The 24,789-nt window shown below is 45.9% G+C and overlaps 1 protein-coding gene and 1 long non-coding RNA gene across 3 annotated transcripts in view; one reads left to right on the top strand and one right to left on the bottom strand.

The window, feature by feature from the left end:
- Positions 1-9,517, bottom strand: part of LOC138497187 (uncharacterized) — a 319,265-nt gene extending 309,748 nt beyond the window's left edge. The window contains exon 1 of the long non-coding RNA XR_011278532.1: positions 9,422-9,517. This is a non-coding gene — a long non-coding RNA (uncharacterized lncRNA). The remainder of the gene's footprint in view (positions 1-9,421) is intronic.
- Positions 9,518-9,601: 84 nt separating this feature from the next.
- The window catches only part of TBC1D7 (TBC1 domain family member 7), a 474,622-nt gene continuing 459,434 nt past the window's right edge, over positions 9,602-24,789 (top strand). The window contains exon 1 of one of the 2 annotated variants that reach the window (XM_069620493.1): positions 9,602-9,744. Coding sequence is in view for 1 of the 2 variants with exons in the window: in XM_069620492.1 (XP_069476593.1) it covers positions 9,737-9,744 (8 nt within the window). In the remaining variant the exon portion in view is untranslated. The remainder of the gene's footprint in view (positions 9,745-24,789) is intronic. The other variant, XM_069620492.1, reaches the window with a different exon arrangement.

The raw sequence follows: 24,789 nt of genomic DNA on the forward strand, positions 1-24,789 counted from the left end.
TCGGACACGGCACGTTCTATAAATTGGCCACGGCCCCGCGCGTCTCAACGCTATTATTAGGTAGTGAGTAGAAATGTATGTGCTTTTCGGCGAATCCACTATTCCTAGTTTACTGGTCCCTTCTACCTTCCTTCCACCTTTCCCCTCTAAATCTACTCCCGGTATCCTCAACCTTAGCGACTGCTACTTCCTTCGTGGACATCCTGGACCTGCGACCTTCCGGGAACTCTGAACATGCGCTGGAGTCGGGCGAGACTCGTGCGAGCCTATACAAGACCCGATCCGCCCGCAAGAGGAATCCTCCCACGGAACAGAGCAAGAAGCGATCCCAGGTGAGACGGGGGAGATTTACGACAGTTTGAGACGCCAAACGACCGACACGGATACTGCTATGGAGAAAGCAGTCCAAGACCTCATGCGTGGCATGCAAGAACTAACAACTGAAGAGCAGAACTTAAAAGCGGAGAATGCTGCGTTGAAGCAACTTGTTTTGTCTCGCGACTCCGCTAACAAGGAGAGTGTGTTACTGGGTGGAGTGGTAGACAAATATGATGGCTCGGCAAAATCCTTACGTGGATTCCTGGATTCCGGCTTGGTGCATTTTACTTTTAAGCCCTATTTTTCAACTTCCAGGGCGAAGGTGGGCTTCATAATCTCGCACCTCACAGGGAACGTGTTGACCTGGGCCACTCCCCCTAGTCAACTCTGGAGATGTCCTCCTGGATGATTATGATGGATTTATTCAGGCACTCAAAACTATGTTCGACCGCCCAGAACAGGTTTATAGTGCTCAGGAACGGTTACTTGATTTCCGACAGGGATCCCAGGATATGCTAACGTATGTTACTAGATTCAAACAACTGGCCAAGGAAGCAGATTGGTCCCCAGAAGCAAGTTTCACTATTTCGCAGGGGTCTAAATGAGGTTATAAAGGATGAATTAGCCAGAGTGGCTCGTCCTAGCTCATTCCAGGCTCTTATGGATCTAGCCATGCAAATAGACTTCCGAATACAGGAAAGAAAGACTGAAAGAAGAAAAACCGAACCTACCCCAACCCCTGACATTGATCTGGAACCCATGCAAATAGGAGCCTTCCGTGGACCTATTTCCCCTCAAGAAAGGATGAGAAGGATCCACACAGGCCTATGCATCTATTGTGCCTTGGATAAACACCTTGTTAGAGAATGTCCTCTAGCCCCCTACACGGCGTTCAGGAAACGCCAGCTCCCGATCCTAGATGGAGCGAGGTGTCAGGAGAGAGATGTTTGCTCCACATCAATTCCATCCTTGAACTCTCCTGGACAAAACAATTTGGTGATACTACAAGCCTTCCTGTTGCCCTCCAAGAATAAGACCTATCCCATTCTGGCCTTGGTGGACTGCGGAGCTATGGGAATCTGGGTTGTTAGTCATCATATTCCGTATGAGACACGAGGCACCATGCAGCCGGTGGAAGCAATCGACGGAAGACCACTCTCTTCAGGACCCATAGGCCTGCAGACAAAAGAGATCCAACTTTCCATAAACCATCACCAAGAGCGGATTACATTCGACATCATTAAGTCAGCCCATTACCCCATGGTATTGGGTATGCCCTAGTTACAAAAGCACAATCCGTATATCAATTGGACAGCAGGATCACTATTCCTGGGCTCAGAGTTTTGTATGTCCCACTGTCTAACCCTGGATCCCTCCTCAACACCTCCTAAAGAACCACTAAGAGACCAGAAAACACCACTCATGGTCTCCAATATCATACAAGTCCCAGAGGCCTATCAGGGATTTGCTGATGTATTTTCAACTGCCATAGTCCAGGCCTTACCCCCTCACAGACCTGAAGACTGTGCCATAGATACAGATCCCTCAGCAGTGATTCCCTTCGGTAGAATGTTCATTCTTTCTGAACCTGAGAAAAAGGCCCCCCGAAAATACCTGGACACCAATCTTGAAAACGGCACCATATGACCCTCAAAATCTCCAGCGGGTGCTTTGTTATTCTTCGTTCCCAAGAAGGACACCAAGGAACTCAGACCTTGCCTCGACTATCGTGGCTTAAATCAATGCACCCTCAAAGATCGGTACCCACTGCCCCTGATCTCGGATACCCTGGAAGCTGTGAGAGGCGCCGTAATATTCACGAAGTTGGATCTCCGGAGTGCCTACCATTTAATCCGTGTCCGGGAAGGAGACGAATGGAAAACAGCCTTTAGAACACCCTTTGGTCACTATGAATATCTAGTCATGCCCTTTGGACTAGCTAATGCCCCCGCAGTTTTTCAATGTTTTATGGATAGGGTGTTTCTGACATGTTATTCCTCTTCGTCATTGTCTACCTGGATGACATATTGATCTTTTCCAAGGATCCTCTAAAGATGAAGAACATGTAAAGGCAGTATTACAACGACTCTGTGAACACAAACTTTTAGCCAAACCCGAAAAATGCTTGTTTCACGTTACTTCTGTTCACTACCTAGGATTCATCCTTAGCCCAGAAGGAATTGGTATGGACCCTTCAAAGGTAAAAGCCATACTGGAGCCATACTGGCTTGGCCCGCTCCCACATCTGTGAATGTTAGGCAGAAACCTGTGCAGTTCCCTTAGGGACCACTGCAAAAGATTTAAGACTACAGGTGTTTGGCAGTAAACCCACTTGGTAGCAGTCTGTACCACACAGATTCACTTGGTAGCTGTGGCTGAGTAGTCAGACTTCCCTCAAGAAGAGTTAGGCAGTATACAGAGAATACAAAATAGGTACAGAAATACAGTAGCACAAGCAAACACTGACCAGAGCTTGGTTGTAAAAGTATATAATTATTTAACACATACTTATAAAACACACTAGCATTAAATTGGTAAGATCAGTTCAAAACACAATCACTATTATCATATGTACATCCCTGATTACTTGTTGGACAAGTCTTAGTTATCACCACTTATTTTCAGACAGAGGTGAGCGCTTAACGTTCGATGGCACTCCAACAAGTTAAATAAAAAGGAGGGAAAAGCAGAATTATGGAAGCATACACACTAAACACTTTTTAAAGAACCACAGCACGTTAGGAAGGCACAGTCTACTGGTGAGCAAGGAAGTTTAGGTGCCAGGCCCACTTTCCAGGGAGCCAGGCGGAAGATGCCCAAGATCAGACAGTTACACAGAGTCTTCGAAGTTTGTGGAGGTAGTTCGAAAAAGGTTTAGTTCAGTTCAGAAAAGTTAGCTAGGGTGTCCCAGGCTAACCCAGGTTCGAGAGACGAGGATTTAATACACCCCGTTCGATCGGTTGCAAGGGAAGCCAGGCGGAACACGGTACTTTAAATGGAGAGGATCCTCCAGCGGGGGCAGTTGTTCCTGGCAGCGGGTGCAAGTCGCAGCATCGTCCAGAGGAAGAGAAGATCTCGTCGTGGAGGAAAGTTGAAGGTCTTTGCACTGCCAGGGAAGAAACCAGCCGCGGAGTTCTCCGGTACAAAAGGTACTACCCTTTCGGTTCGCGGTAGTGGTGAAAACATGGTATCCCGGTTGCCGGCGTGCTTGGCACAGGCAAGGCGGCCACGAGATGCTCCAGGAAGGCGAAAAGAAGGTAGACTGGCTATCCCCACCAGTCGAAGGAAGAAGACTCTCCGGGCTGGAGATCTCCTCTGTCGTTGGGAAAAGTGGTGAGACGGTTCAGCAGAGCTCCACCGGTGGTGTCGTCGTTGCAGGTCGGCTCAGCTTCTCCCTCCTCGGATTCTTTGGTCCTGTGGCGACTTCTGAAGTTCCAGTCCCCAAAGCCCTGCTTTTATGCAGCACGTCCCCATTCACTCAGCCTAGCTGTCAATCAAACATGCTAAGTGGCCAATCACATAAGAGTGCGACTTGAGTTACCAAGGTAACTCAGTACCGGGTGCCTAAACCCCCTCCCTCACCCCCTGTGGTACCCAGACAGAGTCGCACCACTTTTGGAGGCTTCTGTGGAGAAGCCCGCCAAAAAGTGGAACAAAGGGCTCGACTTGGGTTGGAGTCACAGAAGAGAACACAAACGCCATTTTAGAATCGAGTTCTGGCAAAAAATACCAGCCGGCGAATTAATATTAATATTAAATAAATAAACCGGCGGTATGTTCGAGGCTATAAGAATTAAATAATTAAAGTTGGTAGCCTCGAACAATGGGAAAATCCCATAGAGACATATTTGCGGTCGAATATAAAAAGTAGTATCCACTGCCACCAGCCAAAACTCGATCAGGGGGGACGGACACATGCCCCCTCGAACAACAGACCCCGGGGCAATCGAATTGCCCCGACCAGTACGTCCACAATATGATGGTTTGTACTGGTTTCTGTTCATAATTTGGGACTAGCAAAGCCAATGGTGACTTTACATGCCCTGGGAGACAGTAGTCAGTCCCAGGGTATGGAGTCTATGTTGGGGGGTCGCTACGACACCCCTGGGTTACGGCACGGAGGGTGCTGTGTAACCCACATCAAAAAAACACATGAGACCCTATGGAGTAAAAGACCCCATAGCCCATAAAACACATGGAAAGTTAAAGGAACACCTCAAATCATGTCTAAGAGTGGGAGCAAAAGAATCTCACTCTTAAGAGGAGAGAAAAAAATAAACCCCAAAAATCCAGCAAAGCTGCTGGGGGACTCACTAGGTTTGGGAAATTAGCCTTACAAAGAATTCTCCCTAACAGTGAAACAAGTTCAATCCTTCCTGGGGCTTGCCAACTTCTACCGGAAGTTCATTTCTACCTTTTCCGAGATCGTTCAGCTGATCGTTGCTCTCTTGAAGAAAGACACCCCCTTTATCTGGTCTACACCGCAAGATAAAGCATTCCAACGATTGAAGACAGAGTTCACGCAAGCCCCCATCCTGGCCCAACCAGACATAAATCGCCCATTCCTAGTGGAAAAGGATGCCTCTAACTACGCCATAGGAGCGGTCGTGAAACAGGTACTTGAGGACAAACTGGAACACCCCATTGCTTACCTCTCACGAACCCTGACTTAAAGTGAGACACACTATTCCGTCCTGGAAAAGGAACTGTTAGCCATCCGCGAAGCCTTCACTGAATGGCAACATCTACTTCTGGGTGCTAGATATCCAGTTCAGGTCCGTACGGACCATCGGAATCTTCAAATTCTACAGTCGTTGGAGTGCAGGAACAGTCGTCAGGCGCGTTTGGCCTACTTCTTTGCCCAGTACCAATTCCAAATCACTCATGTTCCCGGATCACAAAACATGATTGCTGACGCCTTATCTCGACATCCTGACTATGTAACCACTGAAGACAAGGCCTATCCTAAGATGTTTCCCCACACGATCTTTGCAGCTCAAGCAGTCAACCTCCTGGAAGAAATCCGATTGCAAACCCAGTCCTCTGACCTCTGGAAGGACATTTCAAGAAAGAATCCATGGAACCTAAGAGTTAAGGGAGGATATTTATTCAAGGACAATGCACTGGTCATTCCTATACCGAAATTACAACAAAGAACGATAAACCTCTGCCATGATACCCTTCACTCTGGACATCGTGGCATAACTAACACCCTCCGTCTTATACAAAGACAGTTGTGGTGGTATGAAATGAAGACTGACGTACAACAGTACATCAAAGCTTGTGCTGTCTGCAGTCAAAACAAACATGATAACAAGAAACCTGCGGGTCTTCTACTGCAACTATTGCTGCCAACAAGACCATGGGAAATCATTGCTACAGACTTCATTGTGGAATTACCACCGTCCCGAGGATACACGACCATCATGGTAACCATAGACTTGTTCACTCATATGGCTCATTTTACGCCTCTGTATAAACTACCATCCTCCTCAGAACTTGCTGGAATCTTCCTGGAACACATTTTCCGTCTTCATGGACTTCCTTCCAAGATCATATCGGACCGAGGACCTCAATACGTCTCACAATTCTGGAAACATCTGTGTCGTATTCTAGGGATCCAACGCGCTCTCTCATCAGGTTATCACCCATAAACCAACGGAGCCACGGAACGTGTAAATCCGACCCTAGAGCAATATCTTCGTTGTTTTGCCACCAAGGTTCAGGGTGAATGGTCTCTCCTTATGCCCTTGGCCGAGTTTGCCTACAACAATTCCGATCACTCAGCAGTCAAGGTCAGCCCTTTCTATTGCAGTCAAGGTTTTCACCCGTTCGTTTTACCTTCTGTTCTTCCACATCCCACACTAGTACCTAGTCTCGACTCATGGATTGAGACTCTCATCAACATACACAAGGAAGCCAAGAAACAATTGGAAAGGGCCAAGACACGCACTAAGCGTTATGCGAACTCCAAAAGAAGACGAGTGCCTTCTTATTCCGTTGGTGATCAAGTCTGGTTGTCCCCGAAACTATTACCACAACATCTACGGCCAAACAAATTAGCCTCCCCGGTACAGTGGACCATTTTCCATAAAGGAAATCATCAATCCTGTCTCATTCCGGCTCAAGCTACCAGACTCCTGGAAGAGAATACACCCAGTCTTTCACACTTCTTTATTGAAACCCTACATCCGATCTACCCGGAAAACCTGCAGACCCAGTCCTGTGATTGTGGACAATCAACTGGAATATGAAGTCTCCAGAATATGCGATTCCAGGTATAAAAGGGGTCGACTTCAATACCTGGTTGAATGGAAAGGATATCCTCCTAGCGAGAGAACCGGGGAACCAGTTTCTAACTTAAATACCCCTCGATTGCTTAGAAGATTCCATCTCATACACACGGGCAAACCTGGTGGAACAGGATTTCGGAGGAGGCATGCTGTCATGACCCATAGAACTTGCCCTTTCTGGACTTCCTGGTCCTTATCGCGACGGGGCTTGTATTCCTTGTTACTCCCAACATGGCCGTGCCAAGGGACTTGCCTCGCACCAGCCTTTACGTCTGACACGGCACGTTCTATAAATTGGCCACGGCCCCGTGCGTCTCAACGCTATCATTAGGTAGTGACTAGACGTGTGTGCTGTTCGGCGAATCCACCATTCCTAGTTTCCTGGTCCCTTCTTCCTTCCTTCCACCTTTCCCCTCTAAATCTACTCCCGGTATCCTCAACCCTAGCGGCCGCTACTTCCTTCCTGGACATCCTGGTACTGCGACCTTCCGGGAACTCTGAACACGCGCTGGAGTCGGACGAGACTCGTGCGAGCCTATACAAGACCCGATCCGCCTGCAAGAGGAATCCTCCCGCGGAACAGAGCAAGAAGCGATCCCAGGTGAGATGGGGGGAGATTTACGACATGAACTGCTGCTGGAACAAGACATGCCTCGCTACCCAGGACATCACTGTGTTGGAGGAGTCCTGCAGTTGTGTGCAGGCCTTCCCTGTGTTTGGGAGTGTGAGAACAAGGACTCCTTTTGTCCCCGAGTCCCTCCCCCTTGCTATTTATAAGTTCCTCAATAGAAGTGAACCTCAGTTATACAATATTGTAACAATATCCGTCAAACATGTTCAAACATCACTTTGCAGTTTGAACTTTTAAACTGAAATGTTCCAACCCTTCCCTGTCTTCTCCCCCACCCTCCGGCCTCGGATCCACATGTTACCATTATGTATATCAAAGCTCAAAGCCTGTCCCTTCAACTAAGTAGGGGCTGTAGGGATACAGAAACAGTCCCCGAGTGCAAGGGTTGCCAGGGGGGCAGAGCAGGTGTGCAACTGGCGGGGGGGGACCCGGGCCTGAGATCAAAGGGTTGCCAAGAAACCAGTGCAGTTTCACATTCAGCCAGATCATCAGCGGGGGAGAGGAGGAGAGAAAGCAGAAGCAAAGAGGAAGGTCTTGAGGTGCTTCCGGAACCAGAGATGGTTCTCCTCAAGTTTCAGAGAGGCAGGGAGGCTGTTCCAGAGAAGTCCCGGCAGAAGAAAGAGATCTACCACCAACTCGCTGCTTGGAGAAGCGACTAACCCTGAGGGAGTTTAAAAACATGCACACATCTTAACGTTTTCAAAAACACTATTTGAAGAAAATATCCTCTCTTGGTTTTGAGTGTGTATTGATTTTATGGAAGGCGAATGCCATTCATCCTACGCAATTTGGGTTGTTATGAAAAGCCAATTTGATGAAATGTGCATACACAACCGAGTTTACCATTTTGACAGCTGGGCGGGATGAGTGGGCAGAGCCGTGTGCAAATGGGCAGAGTCTTGTGTGGCTTTGGGCGGGCCATGAATCTCAGGGTTTTTGATTTTCAAATGTAGGCAGGTATGCAGGGTGAATAAACAAGCATCACCATAACTTCCTGTCTGCGTGTGATCATTCTCCACACCATATTCCTGGATTGATGGTATTTGTTCGAGTTTCTGTTGCAATGCTTACGAGGGAGATGTTGTGATCTATCTCTCTGTTTTCCTCATGCCTTGTTTCGAGGTGTACGGGCGGAGATGATTTATTCGGCTTGCGTGTCAGTTAGTGGAATGTTTGGCGTTTGTGCATAGCTCTCAACCCACACGCTTTTGGCAGGTGTCACCCGCCTTGTAAACAGCTGACTCACCCACCAAGCCTCCTGCACGCCCATTCGTTTCAATGGGCCTCTCACCCGTCAAAAATAAAATCAGGTGTTTTCACCAGCATTTGCGACACAAATGGTTGAGAGCTATGGTTTGTGTGTGTGGCATGTGGAATGCTAGCGAGAATGTGTTACATGGGATGGCAGCAGAGGTCGAAGTGGGTGGCAGCGGTGCTCCTATACTTTTTATTTTTAAGTTTCACTCTTCCTATAATTTTATTTTAAAAAGAAACCGTTCAGGAATGGTTTAGTTTTAAAATAAAAGTGTAGGCATAGCTCTCAACTCACCCGCTTTTGGCGGGTGTCACCCGCCTTGCAAAGGGCTGACTCACCCGCCAAGCCTCCTGAACGCCCATTCATTCCAATGGGCGTCTCACCCGCCAGAAACAAAATCGGGTGATTTCACCCGCCTTTGCAAGACAAATGGTTGAGAGCTATGGTGTAGGAAGAAGTTGAAGCGTGCACTTCAGTGCACTGCACTGAACATTCCCATAAATAGCAGGGTGTTTGTTTGGGGGTTTGGGTTGTGTGTTGGAGGGGGCGCAGCAATGGGGTTTGTGGGGAGTGGGGGGAAGACCCACAGGGAACATAGTTCCACTACTTCTTTTCGTACACTTCAACCACTGGATGGCAGTTGGACATAAACTGAATGTCTCGTGGTGTCTCTCAAGTACTACACCTTTGTGTACTGTTCAATAAAGCACAATTAACGTACGCACGTGTCCTGCGTAGTACCTTGGGGCAGGGAAGAACCTACAACACTATGTTAGCGTTCACTCACATATTATGTCAATATAGAATGTGTTGCTCACCACATTCAAGTGACCTCTTATTCGTTAAAGCACAGTAGGAAGCTGTACTTTACCTATCTCAGCACTTTACATTCATTTTCGAACACGGCAGGAAGCTGTACTTTACCTATCTCAGCACTTTACATTCATTTTCGAACACGGCCGTCAGTGTATCCCAGGCTCTCGTTCTATTTGGATAGGATTGTACGCTCTGTGCTAAGCCTTTAATGTGTCACGTGACTCATTACTCGGAGCATGTGACGCCGCTGCACTCGTAATTATATCCAGCTTTAGCGTACATGATCCTTCATTGTGTCACGTGACACGTTACTCGGATCATGTGACACCGTATTCGTAATCATATGCAGCTTGGCGTACTTCAACTCGATATGCTGAATCTGCGCTTGCAGAGAGGCTGCATCTTCGTGCTCCCGCTGCGGTGATGCTCTGGTAAGGACCGCATTACCAGCATGCTTGGCCCCCATTCGTGGGGAATACATCTCAAATTAGTGCATGTTGCCCTTTTCTCCTTCATGGGGTTTAACAACCACCATACGCATCGAAATACAATAGTCAAACCAGATGTCGTTTCACCGTCTGGACCAATTAAGCGGTGATAATATGTCTGGGACCAATTGGCTCCATACACACCAGTTATTTTAATGATCTCTTTTAAGCGTGACCTATGTTGTTCTACACACAGAATACAAACTGCCTTCAAACATACGGCAAGGTATCTAAGCCAATATTCAACGGTCCTCCATGTTATCAGACCTGGTAATGCCCTGTTAAATAAAACACCAGTGCATGTGCCAATCATTTTTTCTGCACGTTATTGAGGATTACAATTGCTTTTGTTCGTTTCTTTCTGGAGCGAACCTCGTCACGTACATTGGGTACTCCTAAAGTCTGTAACGGGACCCATCTGATTAGTTGGACCCCACAGGCCACCTACGAAGGCTGCGTCCTTATTGTACCTATTTTCTGCACCTCCGATTCCTTTCTACTTAAATCAGGATCGTTTTTCATATTCTAGATTGATACCATTTGTTAGATGCATGCATTGTTTCCACCGTTTGCTTTCTCTGACACCTTCATGGCTAAGGGCTTACTCACCTTATTCAATATGGGCTCTTGGTTTAAGCCTTTATATTCATGTTGGCAATGCACATTTGGTAACCGTTTACGTTTGTTGTGCATGCCAACATCATACATAAAGCACACGTTAGGACCAGTGGTCCAGATAAGCTTTTGAGGAGGGAATATTTTACTCCCTATTTTTAAACTTTGAGTGCAAATGTGATTTCAAGCGAGTAAAAATGACTTTTCTCCTTTTGCACGAGAGTAAAATGTATGCGACACCCAGCCGACGTGTGCAAAAACTGCATGGAAATAATTATTGCGCAGCAGCTTTTTCCATTGTGACAGAATACACCTTTTATTATTTTTCTAAGGTCTGGCCATTTGATCGCCTGTATATATTTGTTGAAAACAAAACCTAGTCAATTACATAGTAAAGCAAGCATGCATTGTATTGTGTGTTTTGAGGTTTCGATGGCAGAATTGTCTTTTGATGTTTAATGAAAGTCCTCATTTGCTGGAGCTATTACTACCTAGTGGTATGCCAATGTTACAATAGTGCAGAGAGGCAAGGACTCCATGCTAAATTCCACACTTAATGTCATGGTCAAATGGTTATTTATATAGTGTTTTTTTGCGAAGTACTGTACATAGAACATATTTATCAAAATTATCACCAAACCGAAGTTGACAATCCTTTATTGGCATCGAAAGGATGAAAGGCTGAGTTGATCTTGCCGGAATTCGAATCTGCAACCTACAGATCACAGCAACGAGCGCTCAAGCTATCTTATCGGTTAACATCCTTCAGATTTTGGTAAACTGAGTATCGATTTAAGTATAATGAACAGTGCGTAGATGTTGGATAAACCATAAAGTTAAATGCCTATCTGAGTTATAGCGGACTAGTTTTGCTGAGTTTCTATTACAATTACAAATGCAACTTTCATTTCTTTTTAAACAGTGCTTGAACTTCCTGGAGAGTCAGGCTTTTTTATGTTTGAACGATATGTCAAGACAGAAGGTTTTATATTATGCATTAATTCTTTACTTTTGATGCCACAGCAGCAGCAAAAACTTTACAGTTTGCTCATCTGAAACAGTACTAAAGTAAACCAAGGGAAGAATCCCCAATCCAACATGGAGGGCAGGTCATGCTCTGCAGGTAACCAATGTACAGAGACCCGCCTCATGTAAGTCCTTTCCTCAAATCCAACTCCTCTTTCTTTGCTGCCAACACCACAAGTTAAATCACTCCTTCTAGTTGTGTACTTGATTGCGAGTCAGTAGTTTTGCCAGTGCTTTGGTTACTTTGTAGCACTTTGTATTGAGAGTTATTGATATTGCAAGTGACTCGGTTACTTTTATGGTTGCCTTTTCTTCAGAGGCCATTTCCTTATCCTGTAACTAGGCTTATTTTTATATTTGATTATAAAGTATTTCCCTTTGTTCGTGTGCGACCGCCATATTATTTATTCCTCAGGAGAAGCGGTCGCACACAGGGCATGAGTTCCGCCTCCGGACGGGGACGCTTGCTGTTCAGCTCCGACGCGTGTAAGTCCGTTAGTGTGCATAGGAGGTGGAGCCATCCCTCACCTCAGGGAAGCTTTCCAGCGTCGGCTGCCGCCCACGCAGAACACGTGCCTTCGGCCTGCTCGGCTTCAGACTTTGCCTGTTTGTCTTGCAAGGTGTTTTCCTCACGTGCTGCTTTATTGGTATGCCCTGCTGGGGTGAGCAGCTCCCATATGTTGCCTGCTCAGTGTTACTCCTACAGCAACACTGCTGTGTTTGGGCCGTGGTTCACATTTTGTTAACCCATGCCTGGATTTCAATATATTTCAATACTTATTTTTTCTCTCATTTAATTTCTGTTATTTTTTATCCTTTCCCATATTTGTGTGCTTGGTCTTTCATGGCTAATTGAGGGTCCCTCTTCAGCGGATGCCAGTGCACAGGTTAGACATTCCAACAAAAAGGGAGAGGTTGGGGGAGGATACAGTTAGGCCTTCAGGGGAACCATCCCTTACTACCCTGTCATCTGTGGCTCAGGTGATTCAGACTTCCTTAGACTGTACCCTTAAGGATCTCAATTCTACATTGGCCTCAGCCTTTGATAGGCTTATTAATAAGGTTTCTGATTATCACCCTTCGGAGGAGGGTTCTGAGATTCCTGTACATGTTCCCCGTAAGTGTGCATGAAAATCTATAGAATTTGGAATAACAACTCAGTCCGTCTAGCTCCCCATGTCAGCCCCCCACCCCTGTGAGAGGTCAAAAGCGTAAGAGGTGTCTCATCAGTTCCCGCTTGGCCAAGTAACTCAAAGCTTTCCGCAAATGTAAACCTTTAGCCGCCATATCCTCTGAGGACAGTTCAGAGGATTCAGACTCTCCTCCTAAAAGGCTTAAGAGAAAGGGAGACCCTGTTGTTCCAGCCCAAGGGCCATTATTGGATTTTAGTGGTGTTCCGTTCTTCGACCCATCCCTTATACAGCATCCAAGGTCAGCAGAGTGGCACCCCTCGGATCCTGTGTCTGCCTTTTTGAACCATTGGGTTAGACGCCCCTACCCAAAAAAGGGCAGGAATAAGTTACGCTCCGAGTATCCCAGACCTGTGTTCCCAGACAAGTGGCCTGTACCCCAGACATTGACCAGTCTATCGTCTCTTTTCTATCCCAGATGTTGACAGACCCCAAGAAGGGGGTGGATAAAGTCTGGAGGAGCTGCCAGAACAAGTTGTTGCATGGTTTGGGGCATATGACGCAGATTTTGGAATTGACAGACGAGGCAGCACTTTCCAATTCCCCTGTTGATGTGCAAACCCTTTAGGGCTGGATACAGAGAACGGTTTGCCTGCTCTTCAACGCCCACGCCGCCATTTCTAGGGAACGGTGCAAGTCTCTCCTTATGCGCCTAGACTCCAAGTTAGCAGATATGGCTGAAGGGGAATCGGGCCCAAGGTAATTTTTTTGTTGATTGGTTCATCAAAGATCTGTCTGCCTATGCACACACTTCAACTGCCTTGGATAAAGCTCAGGTCAATATAAAGGTTTTTGCCCCCAACATTTTTGACAGGGTTTGAGAAATGGTAGAGCCCACTCCTCTGGCCGTTTTTCTCAGGGCTCTACAATATGCATCAAGAGGTGCACCCAATTCCTCCTCTGCTCAAGGAGCCCAAGCGGATTTCTACCCCCCCAGAGGGAGTTCCACTGGAGAGGACGTACCGGCAGAGATGCTGGTAGAGTGAGAGCAGCCCCAGGTAATGCCACATGTTTAAATGTTTCTTCCCACAAAAGTTTAGGGGGCAGGTTGACCAGGTTCTTTCCTCAATGGGAGGCACTCGCCTCAGATCCCTGGGTGTTGCATACGGTGAGGGGGTTTCAAATAGTTCTATTCTCCCATTTGTCAACTCTCCTTGCCCCTTTCCCTTGTGTTCAACAAGGACAAGCAGAAATGTATAGATGCAGAGGTCAGGGACCTAATTTTCAAGGGGGCAGTTGTCCTGGCTTCCTTCAGGGCCTCCCAGTTCCTGAGCACTATTTATAGTCTGAAGCCCGTGGAGGGTTTTCACCAAGTCATAAACTTGCGAGGCCTCAACTCACTTGTAGTGTATCATCACTTCTAGTTGCAGGGAATTTTCCTCCTCAGGGACACCCTTCTGCCAGCAGATTGGATGGTCCAGATGGACCTCAAGGAAGCGTACTGGGTAATCCCAGTTTTTCTTCCCCATCAGGAATTTCTACAGTTCAATGGGGGTTTCGCACTTGACATTTTGCTTCCCTTCAGTATTGCCTTTCGTCAGCCCTCTGGTGCTTCACCGAGCTAATGAAGCCGGTGATGGCTCACCGCAGGTCCAAAGGGATTTGTATAAAAATTTACCTAGAGAACATGCTTCTTATAGCTAAGAGTTTTCAGATTCTTCAGACTCTTCTGGGTTTAACAGTTTCTCTGTTACAAGTGTTAGGCTTTGTTATAAATGCAAAGAAGTCCATATGCCAGCCTATGCAATATATCTGAATTCTAGGCTTCAATATAGATTTCAAGCGTTGCATGCTTCTCCTTCCAGACCGCAGGCTCTCCAAAATACAGAAGGAAATCAGTCTCCTCCTCAAGAGAGGGAGGTTCTCCCTCAGACAGCTGGCCAGGGGAGTGGGGATGTTGTCAGCCTCCATTCAAGCCATTTTTCTGCCCTCCCTCCATTACAGGGCATTGCAATGCCACAAGGCCACACATCTTCACAGAAGTGTCTTACTCTGTTAGTGGTTCTGTCTCCTGAGGCCAGGTTGGTGGTACTTTGGTGGCTCGGGCACATGGATGCCTGGAATGGCAGAGCGATTTTTGGTCCCTCTCCAGGTATCATTCTGGAGTCAGATGCTAGCAGAGCGGGATGGGGTGCCAGGATACGGCAGGTGTCCACGGCAGGCAGAAAGTGGTCCACTTTAGAGAAGAGGCTGCATATCAACTGTCTGGAGTTGTTAGCATGCTCCTTTGCAGTCAAGAGTATTCTCAAGGATCAGGGGAATTTCTGTTTCCTTCTTCGAATTGAACAAAATTTCAGCAGTTCGATACATAAACCATCTCGGGGGGAGCTCGGTCCAAGGCCCTAGCAGATCGAGGGAGTTCTGACATTTTTACCTGGAGCGGGGCATTTTGTTGAAAGCAGTGTCTTCCAGAAGTCAACAACGCTGTTACAAATTGGAATTCCAGACATCTCCAAGACAAAAGCGACTGGATGTTGGACAAAGCTCTATTTGCCTAAATACTGTCCCTCTGGGGTCAGATTAAAGTGGATCTCTTTGCCTCGAGATTGAACTGTCATGTTCCCCGAGTCTACAGTTGGAGACCAGATCCCAGTAGTTAGGAACCAAAGCTGTCCTCCAGGACTGGTTGGTTCCCCTTTCCTATGCCTTTCCCCCCTTTGCCATGATAGACAGGGTCGTAGTACAAGTGCACAGACAAGTGGCTACGCTGGTGTTGGTAACTCCCTTTTGGCCCTCCCAGGTGTGGTTTCTAGCCCTGTTGGAATTGGCAGTGGATATTCCTTGTCTATTCCCTCTCCACCCGCGACTCCTGACAGACCCGTCAGGGTCTCCCTCACGAGCTGGTCCTCCAGGGGCATCTCTCCTTTATGGTTTGGAAGATTTCAGCACTTCCTGGTGCTTCAAGGAACTTTCGCAGGACTCAGTTATCAAGGATTCCTGGGCAACCTCTACCAAGTCAGGTTACTCTTCAGCATGGAACCGCTAGGTTAGCTGGTGTGTGGCTCAGCACTTCGATCCTGTTTCTGTCCCTCGAGTAGATGTGGTTAATTTGTTAGCAGAGTTATTTAAGGAGGGCAAGGCATACAGAACCATCAATGGGTTAAGATCAGCCATTTCAGCTGGACATGTGTTGGTAAAAGAGGAACCAGTGGGTAGACACTTGTTGGTGCGCAAGGCCCTCAAATCAATTTGCATCAAGGTTCCGTCCAAAGGCTAAGTATTCTATTTTATGGGATGTTAATCTGGTGCTGGATTTGTTTCTCTCTTGGCCTTCTAATTAGGATTTGCCTTTTCAGCTACTTTTCTCCAAACTAGCCATGTTGTTATGCCTTATTTCCATTAAGAGGATTCTGATATTAGGGCATTGGATGTGGCTAACAAGGTGTTCATCCTGCAAGGGATCTCTTTCTTTATTTCCAGGAGAACTAAGTGTTTGATTTCCTCAATTTCGGACCCGGCTTTTCCAGAGGATCTAAACTGTGTGATACAATGCTTAAAATGTTTTGAGTTGAAGACAGAGGGGCTTCGGCCTCCTAATACCTCTCAGATGCTCATTTCTTATAGAAAACCCCACAAACCAGTGTCTCCTGCCATGTTAGCTAGATGGATTAAGTGGGTTATAAAAGAAGTGGGGGTTGACACTTCTCTTTCGGTTCCCATTCGATTAGGGGCGCCATGGCCTCTAAAGCCGCTTTCCTGGGGGGTAGCCTGGAACAAATTTTCCAGGGAATCAACGTTCAAAACATTTTACCACAAATGCATTGATCATGTTGCAATGAATGTGATATAAGGGCTTTAAACTTGCATAGTATGAAGCCCCCTGTCTTGACAGAATGGTAAATGCCCCACACTAACGTGAGAGAGGGTTTAGATTGTATTAAAGACAAGGAGGCGAGTATTATCCCACCCTCCCTTTGTCTTTTGTTTTGCATACAGCTTCGGGGTGAGGTGATCCAGCAAAAGGATGCCTTTACCATTCCGAGATGCCGCAGGGTTTGAGACCCTCAGGATTGGTCATGGATTGTGTCTCTGCGCTTCAACGTCTAATCTTCAGGGTTGGCGTTTGGTGTGATGCATCTGCAGAAGAGGAGTTGGGATTTGAGGAAAGGAATTATATGGGGGCGGGTCTCTGTCCATTGGTTACCTACAGGGCATGACCTGGCCTCCGTTTTTGGATTGGAGATTCTTCCCTTGGTTTTCTTTAGGTACTGCTTCAGTTGAACAAACTTGTTTGTAAAGTTTTTTCTTTGCTGCTGTGGTGTCAGAAGTAAAGAATTGATGCATAATACTCGCCTCCTTGTCTTTTAATAGGATCTAAACCCCCCTCTCATGTTAGTGAGGGGAATTAACCATTGTACTCTTGAAGATTTGAGAGGCTATAACACCTGTGATTGGTGTAGTGCCAATCACCCTTGAGCCGTGACTCTGCTTCCACTGACCATTTATGGTAATGTACTCCATTGACTGCAAGGTTGAATAGATGTAAACTATACTAATCATTTTACACACTGTTTTTATAATTGGACTGTAAATTAAATTATTAGCGTAAAAATGATCTGCCCCTGCATGATTATGCACACAGCACAGGTACGCTGAAAAATATAATTGCGCAATACTTGCTTTCACTGGGGGGTGGGGGGACGCATCATTTGTAACCAAAGATTAATTCTCAATTGCAACTTAGTTTTCCATCTTATTAATTATCCAACCCTAAAGTGCTAGGAAAATATGCACAGTGCTTCTGTTTGCTCCATGAGCATCTGCATACAACACAACAGAAGCTGAATGGAAAGAAACCATTCCTTTTATCTTAGTGTGCAGTTTATTTTTTTGAAAGGCTTCAGAGAAATATATTCAATTAGAGTTTTGTCCATGGCTTCGAATTACATCCATGTAGATAAAAATCATAAGAAGCATTCTGGTTTCTGTCAAGTAACCTGACCTTTACACTACCCTCTTCTCTAAACGTGTGGGTAAAGGTACACAGGAAAATAATAAAGTTGTTGTATATACAAGATTTTCATGCACTAAAAAAAGCCTGGTACAAACCTTATCTGGAGGCCTTGTTAGGACACAGGTGGATCCACATTGGGTGGACCATACCATTTCTTTGTATCATAAATGCTCTTAATGGTGCGTCGATTCCCCCCCCCCTTATCTTTTCTCCACTTCTCTGTTTACATTAGATGCTGAATGCTATTGCATGAAATATCCAAAGAAATAAACACGTCTGCTGCATTTGTGCTTTTTATATGTATCAGATCTGATTATATTATGTCATTGCATATCCATTAGTACTCCAATCTCCTCCTTTTGGGACTCGCTCTTTGTATATCTGTTTTTAAACGGTCTACTGAAGCATCTATATCACAGCCTTGGAAAAATATCTGTTTTTGGTTGAAACACACGTTAGCTGTACTTTCAGAAAGATTTAATTTGTCCTTTTTTTTCGGTAATACATTACTCATATTGCCTATCATAACTTTTCCATGCACATAGTTGCCTTTTGGTATTTGAATTTTATTTTCGTTTAAACTAATACATTGCTATCAGCAGCCAGGATAAAAAAACCCAGGGATTCTAATAGCAATAATATCCTCGCTGGCATGCCGGATGGGTGTTAGCGGCACCAAGGCCCATTGCTAAGGCAGAGCAATCTGGCCCACCATCTCAGGTATTATTGCTTTATTATTACTTACTCCCGAAGCAAGAGGCTTGACCGCAAGATGAGAAAGATAAGGCAATAAAATTATTATTCCTGTGAGCCACATTTTCACCATTTTTCAGCATTGTATTGCTGATGCTTCCTTGGACAACATAGTATCCCCACCTGCCTCATGGGGTTGTTAGTGTTTTTGTGGCATTTGCATCTCTATTCTCCACATGAGTAACCCAAGAAATGGAGGATGGACAAGTTGTAGACGTCCAACTCTAGTGTATCACATCTATTAGGACTGTGCCGTCTCCAGAATTCTGGGCAAGCCCAGGGATCGCCAACATGAAGAGGGCCTTGGTTGCCTTTTTAGACATGCAAGATGCTGATCTCTTCAGTCCTGTGGAAAATATGTAGCACTCAAAACCTGCATTGAAGTACAGGCGGTGCATGTACAATTCAGGAAGACAGTAAAAAACCCTTATGAAGGGCAAATAGGACAGGAGGAAAGGCTAAGTGACAAACCTACTAGAGAGGGTTCATTTCTAGTCACTAAGACAAAAACCAAGAAAAATGATGGATTACTATGTAGGTGTATTTAGGATGCTTGTGTCTAAGTGACAAAGCATATAACTGTGCATTGTAGGACCAGATTCCTATGCACACCTCCAGCAAGAAAGTTGGTAAACTATGGACTGGAGCCAATATTGATTTGACAACGCCTAAAGAAAATGTCAGTAGCATAGAGGCTCCACAAGTTAACATTAAGGCAATGAAAAATGAAAACACAGACTGTTTGTGTTATGTTCTCATGAATAATACGAGGAAGAACTTCAGTGAAAGCATGTTTGAGATGAGACAGATTCATAATGGAAATTGTTTCAGATGCAGCAGTTCTGAATATCTTCCTAATCACAAACAGTCTCCATCGCTTAATAAATTGTGTTCTCATTTGGTCACAGATGGCACACAATTTACTCCAAGCCTCAGAGACAGTTTAAAGATGTTTTATTAATTCTCAGTGGGCCACATAGCCGGCTTTCTCTGATCTTAAAAAGCACCTCCTCTCGAACTCATGCGCACCTGCCTCGGCTTAGTGGATAGGGATTGTTGACCTCTACTGTCTAAGATATGACTTACACTGGATGGGAGTACCTAAAGGCGCAGTCCACTCTCTAGCTAACCTCCCTCAGGACATCCTAAAACGATCCCATGTCTATTCAGTTGATGATGGTCTAAAGGGAGTGTGGGAAATATGCCTTGCAGATAACTTGCTCGATTTTAAATCTGTCCAATTTCATGCTCACGCTTTTCTCTTGCAGTACTCTTTTGTCTTCTTTGCTCCTTCGACCCAAGTTTTCCCTTCTCTACTTGCTTCTCCTCACCACTCTTTCTGTCCCTCACAATTCTCACTCACTCTGGCCTTTGCCTCTACCCTTTGATGTTATTACTTCCTTCACTTGAATACTACTGCTCCCTTCTCCGCACCAGTATTTCCGCCTCCACACCACTTACTTCTCCTCCCCATTGCCCCTACTACTAACCTCTTCTCCCCACTGTTACTGCTCAGTCACCCGCCTTCCACTCAGTACCATACTCTTCAGTCAGTCCTTGATCTATAGAGCTTAAGCTCACTTGCCACACTATCCCACACTCACACTGCAGTACCACTTACACTCCCAACCCATCGCCTAACATTTTCCAGAATTCACCTCCACAGTTCGCTGCTCCTTCATCCTCAGGAGGATAGCTCAGGGGCAACGTGCTCGCCTTGGAAGCAAAGTGACACGGTGCACCACATGTGCGATCCCCGGGTCTGCGCTTACTAACCTCTGGTTATTATGCGTGTTATAAATAACCTATCATCATCATCCTGTTGATCTCTTGGTGCATAACCTCCACCTGTGCTGATCTCACCCAACACCCCTTCATTTCCCTTCCACTATCTGGGGTGATTCTCTGCCCCTGGCCAAACTGTCTCCTACTTCCCCACAGGGGCTGTGTTGTATGTTACAATTTATAGGTGGTTAAGTCCCACCCGCGTTTGCCACACAGGTCTGCTGGTAAACGACAATGGCAGCTAGAAAGGCTGAATGTTCAAATGTGTGTTGGGGGGGCTTTGTTCTTTCTGCCTCAAAGGTTAGTTCCATGATTAGTGGGACCGGTGTCCCCATTTTTAGTACCTGGTGGTCTAGGGGATTGAACGCCGGTGACAGTGTGTCGACTCCGGGAAGGGGTGTGCAGCTTTGTTGCAACAATCTGCATGTTCAGCTGGTGTTCTTTTTCCATCTCAGCTCGGGGAAAATGGTAGCAGGTAAGTTTGTAAGGTTGCTGGTTTCGTTGCAGGTCTTGGTCTCTTGTAGTTCATGGAGCACAGTCCGTACTGATGGGTGTCTTGCTCTCGTTCACTGTGATACTTAGTTTGTGTTATCGTTATTGGTCCTGAAACAAATGGAAAGGGACTGGCAAGCATTTGTTGTAGGCAACATGGTGTGAGACAATTGTGGCCGCATAGAGAACAGACTGACACAAGGGTACAGGAAATGCAGTGCTCTTTGGCAAGACCAGGTTATTAGCTTTGTCACAGTATGAAGAAAAAGTGGTCGCTTTGCCATGGAATGCCATATGAGGTAGGAGGGAAGGCTAAATCTGGTCTTTAACAAAGACTAAAAGTGTAGGAGTGAATGATGATTATGTATTAATGGTGCAGGAAGCACATAAAAGTGATTTTGACGAGCCCTGGTGCACATTGTCGTTTAGGTGGGTACCCAAGATTGTAATGATAGACTCTTGCACGAATTATAGGCTTAGGAGACACTCCTAGTGCGTTTGGGGATGCAAATTGTCAGAACCAGATATTAATATCAGAAGATACAATCAGTGGTGTGCCCATATTAAGATGGATTCACTAGAGACAGTTTGTGATTAAGTTACACCCTGGGGGTGGTCAAGCAACTCCTTTGTCTGAAGACAGGGTGAAATAATTCAGATAGTATCATGAAGTGTTGCTCCAAGAACTGGGTGTTCATTAAAAATGTGTTCTGTGACAAATCCAGGTAATTTGTCCATTCTCGCCAAGGAGGAACCACTCCATTTGGGACTAGAGGGGCAAGCCCACTATGCAGTACCCTCTTTGGGGGCCAGGGTATGTGGCATTCCACTGAGGGGTGAACCCCCGTCTGGGGACAATGAATGCCCAAGCTGGGTTCACTCTCACCTCCCTTCCACTCCAAGATCCCAAAGTTTGTTGTTTATATGGGAATTGAACATGCTAATAATGCACAGGCCCCCTTTTAAAGTGGATGGCTTGGTTACTGACCTATGCTCGTTACTGCCTCGTGGAGAAACCAGTGACCAATGGAATTCTCTTCTCGACTCCAGGGAGGGCCTTAAAACCAGTACGAAGTCAGCCAAGCAGAGGAGAATCCACCTGAGAAAGCGGGATGCTGGCTCACACAGAAACACAGAGGAGGTCCTTCCAACGAAGGAGAGAGAGCCATGCAAAGGACTTGGTGTACGGAGGACAAGGGCTCCGCGAGGAACACTGCAGCTTTGACAAAGATGGTGACCCCAACCAGGCAGAGGCTGCTGTGGCAACAAGCCAGCAAAGGAGCAACCAGAAGTACCAGCGTCCCGTTGCATGGACATCAACATCCTGAACGGGGAGAAGAACCAAGAAGCTGACCATGCAGCTTGAAGAGGAATTGAGGGCGCAGACCTGCAGGGGCCGAGGATCTGACTACAGTACCAAGTCCTGCCGCCGGAAAAAGGTAAGGGCTGCAGGCTGGGACTGGTTGGAGGGCAGTGAGGTCGACACCGAACAAGGCTGAATGAGCCCCTAACCCAGCTGGGGCTTCTTTTCCTTCCTTTTCTTCTTTCTTTTCTTTCTTTCTTTTCCTTCCTTCCTTCCAGCAAGGTGCGAAAAGTGTCCATTATAGATAGGAGGGATCTTGCTGAGGGTCTCTCCTGTGGTATTGACGAGGAAGTCGGACGGCAAGCACAAGCTTTGTGTAGACCTAAAGTGGTTTCTCCCCTTGAGGGTTCTAGGTTCATTCATCCCCAGATTATTTTTTGCTGAGTCTTTTGGCAAAATATTTTTGCTGAAAAAAACCTTTAATTTCTTTTTTGTATTTGGGGGGCTTACCCCCCAAACCCATTTCTCTTTTATGTATTCTCTTTTCTTCCACCAAACCCCGCCCCGCTATATTTTTCGATTCGTTTTTTTTCAGCCGAAAATGTTCAGCAATAAACTCTGTGAAAAAAAAACAGGTGATGAATGAACATTGTACCCCCTTGACGAGCATTATTGGATTTTTTGGGGGAGGCTAAATAACCTAGCACCTTGCAAATGTCAAACACCTACCATCATGTTCAACTCCATCAAACATCAAGGGGCCCCAATGTGTTTATCACAACTGTTGGAATGTGAGGTGGGTATCTGTGTGCCTTTCACTTAAGCAAAGGTCTCGGTGATGCAGTAATGAGCCATGGATATATTTAGTTAATGTCAATCCTTGGAAATCCATTGTTCCAGTAGACTGGGATTATCAAGTCACGCCCTTTACGAGTTCACCTAGCCCCACTTATGGAAGGAACAGACAGGCACAAGGAACTAACACAGCCCCAGAGTCTGGAATCAAATGAGGAGGGCATCTAACAAATGTAAAGACTTTGTGGTGAATTCATCCCTTCTTTGTTTGCACCACAGTATGCTTTTACTTTAGGATCTTGTAATAAAGAGGGAAGATGCATTATTTTTTTTGATACTTGATACTGTATTAAGCTGCTACACTCTTGTGCAAGCCTTGAAAGAATATTTCTCTGCCAAAAACCTAGAAGGCTAGGAGTGACTATCCCAGACCATCAATGCTGATAGCCTCTTCACTCCCTGCCGGGGCGGAGCCAGTCACTGGCTTGGGGAGAAGAGGTCTTAAGCCCTTGTAAATCATTGAGTAATTTGTAGTATGTAAGTAGCACTCTGTGATCACTTGAGCCTGCAGCAAAGATTGGAAAGGGGCCCTACAGCAAGAGCCTGCCAAATCTCTAATTCGTGAGAGCAAAGTATTTAAAGCAATAAAACAATAATTAACAGACGGCAGCAACACACATACTGTGACAGAGGACAGAAGCCCTGCCCGTATAGATGTGCCCATCAAGATGAAGCCAATGAATGTACTGCTCCGATTTTAGACGGCTCACCAACTCCACCCGACCCATCCCCAATTATTAGCATTCCTTTGTGAAACTAAATATCAACAATTGGGACAGGAGATGAATGTAATGGGCCAAAGAAAGGCATAATGCATAGCTCTGAACCTTTAGTGTTCATACGGTGGGTGAAAATACCTGTTTGAACTTTTTGATGGGTGAGGGCCCATTGCAGTTTATGGGCATGTAGAGGGCTTGGCGGGTGAATCAGCGGATTGCAAGGTGGGCGACAACCATCAAAAGCATGAGTTGAGAGGTATGAGAATGAAGGAAAGGGGGAAATAAAACAATATTCAGCCATTGGGTCTCAGAGAATGACTAGGTATGCATGCAAGCGTGTCACTCTCACTTTATAATCTCCTTACCATCTTCGTACTTGGTGTCTTTTTTATACAACTGTCCACAAAAGGTTGCAGCACCGGATCAAGCTGCGCTCAGGGGATGCGACTGCACAAGTGCGCCCCCCGCACAGCAAGCAAAGGGCGCCTTACCTCCAGTTTACATGACACTGAGCTGGAGGCTCCAGCTCAGTGTCATGTAAACTTATCAGTCTGGCTCGACCAGTGCCTATTAAGGTATCATGCTGCACCAGGTGTGGCTGTTAAACATACTTTACAAGAACAGCAGGGGTCTCAGTTCTGTTGTTCTGCTCTGCACTTCAATGCTGTTCTTTTGAATGAACATCAGAGCGGCCTGCCGTAGGTTCGTTCACGACTCTAAATGTGCACGATTCTTTCCCTGGCAGCAGGAAGCTTCTGTTTGCAAGACTTTGCGAGCTGACTGGAGTCAAAAGGACCTTGTCTTTGTCTTCGGATGTTTAAGTTCTAGCTTCCATGCTGCTGCGGTTTAACACTCGACTGGCTTGGTGCGGTTGTTAAAGCTGTCCCGACCCCACCGGAGCTGTCAGAATGTTGGGGACGGTGGAACAGGGGCGCACTGAACAGTGTTGCACAGGGCGCTGTATTTAAACTTCATTCTGATGCTTCCCTTTTTTTTATTGACTTTATATGGTTACATAATAAAACCTTTTGCCATTTCCAACATCAAATTAAAATCCACATAATTCAATTAATCAAATTGCATAGCATACAGATAGTATATCCATCTGCAACGGTTTTAAAGCTGCTTATTCATTTATTGCGTCAATCCGCTCAAGTATTAAGATAATCAATTTGGTGAGAGCCAAGGTTATTGTAACTCTATTCCCCTGCACCTATATTTGCCACCATTCATCCAGAGGCCTGGGTCCGTACTTGGTTATCACTTCCTTCATCAGTTTCTTTCTCAAGTCTTGTG

The sequence above is a fragment of the Ambystoma mexicanum genome, chromosome 5q (assembly GCF_040938575.1).
Source record: "Ambystoma mexicanum isolate Mex_15411 chromosome 5q, UKY_AmexF1_1, whole genome shotgun sequence".
NCBI lineage: Eukaryota > Metazoa > Chordata > Amphibia > Caudata > Ambystomatidae > Ambystoma > Ambystoma mexicanum.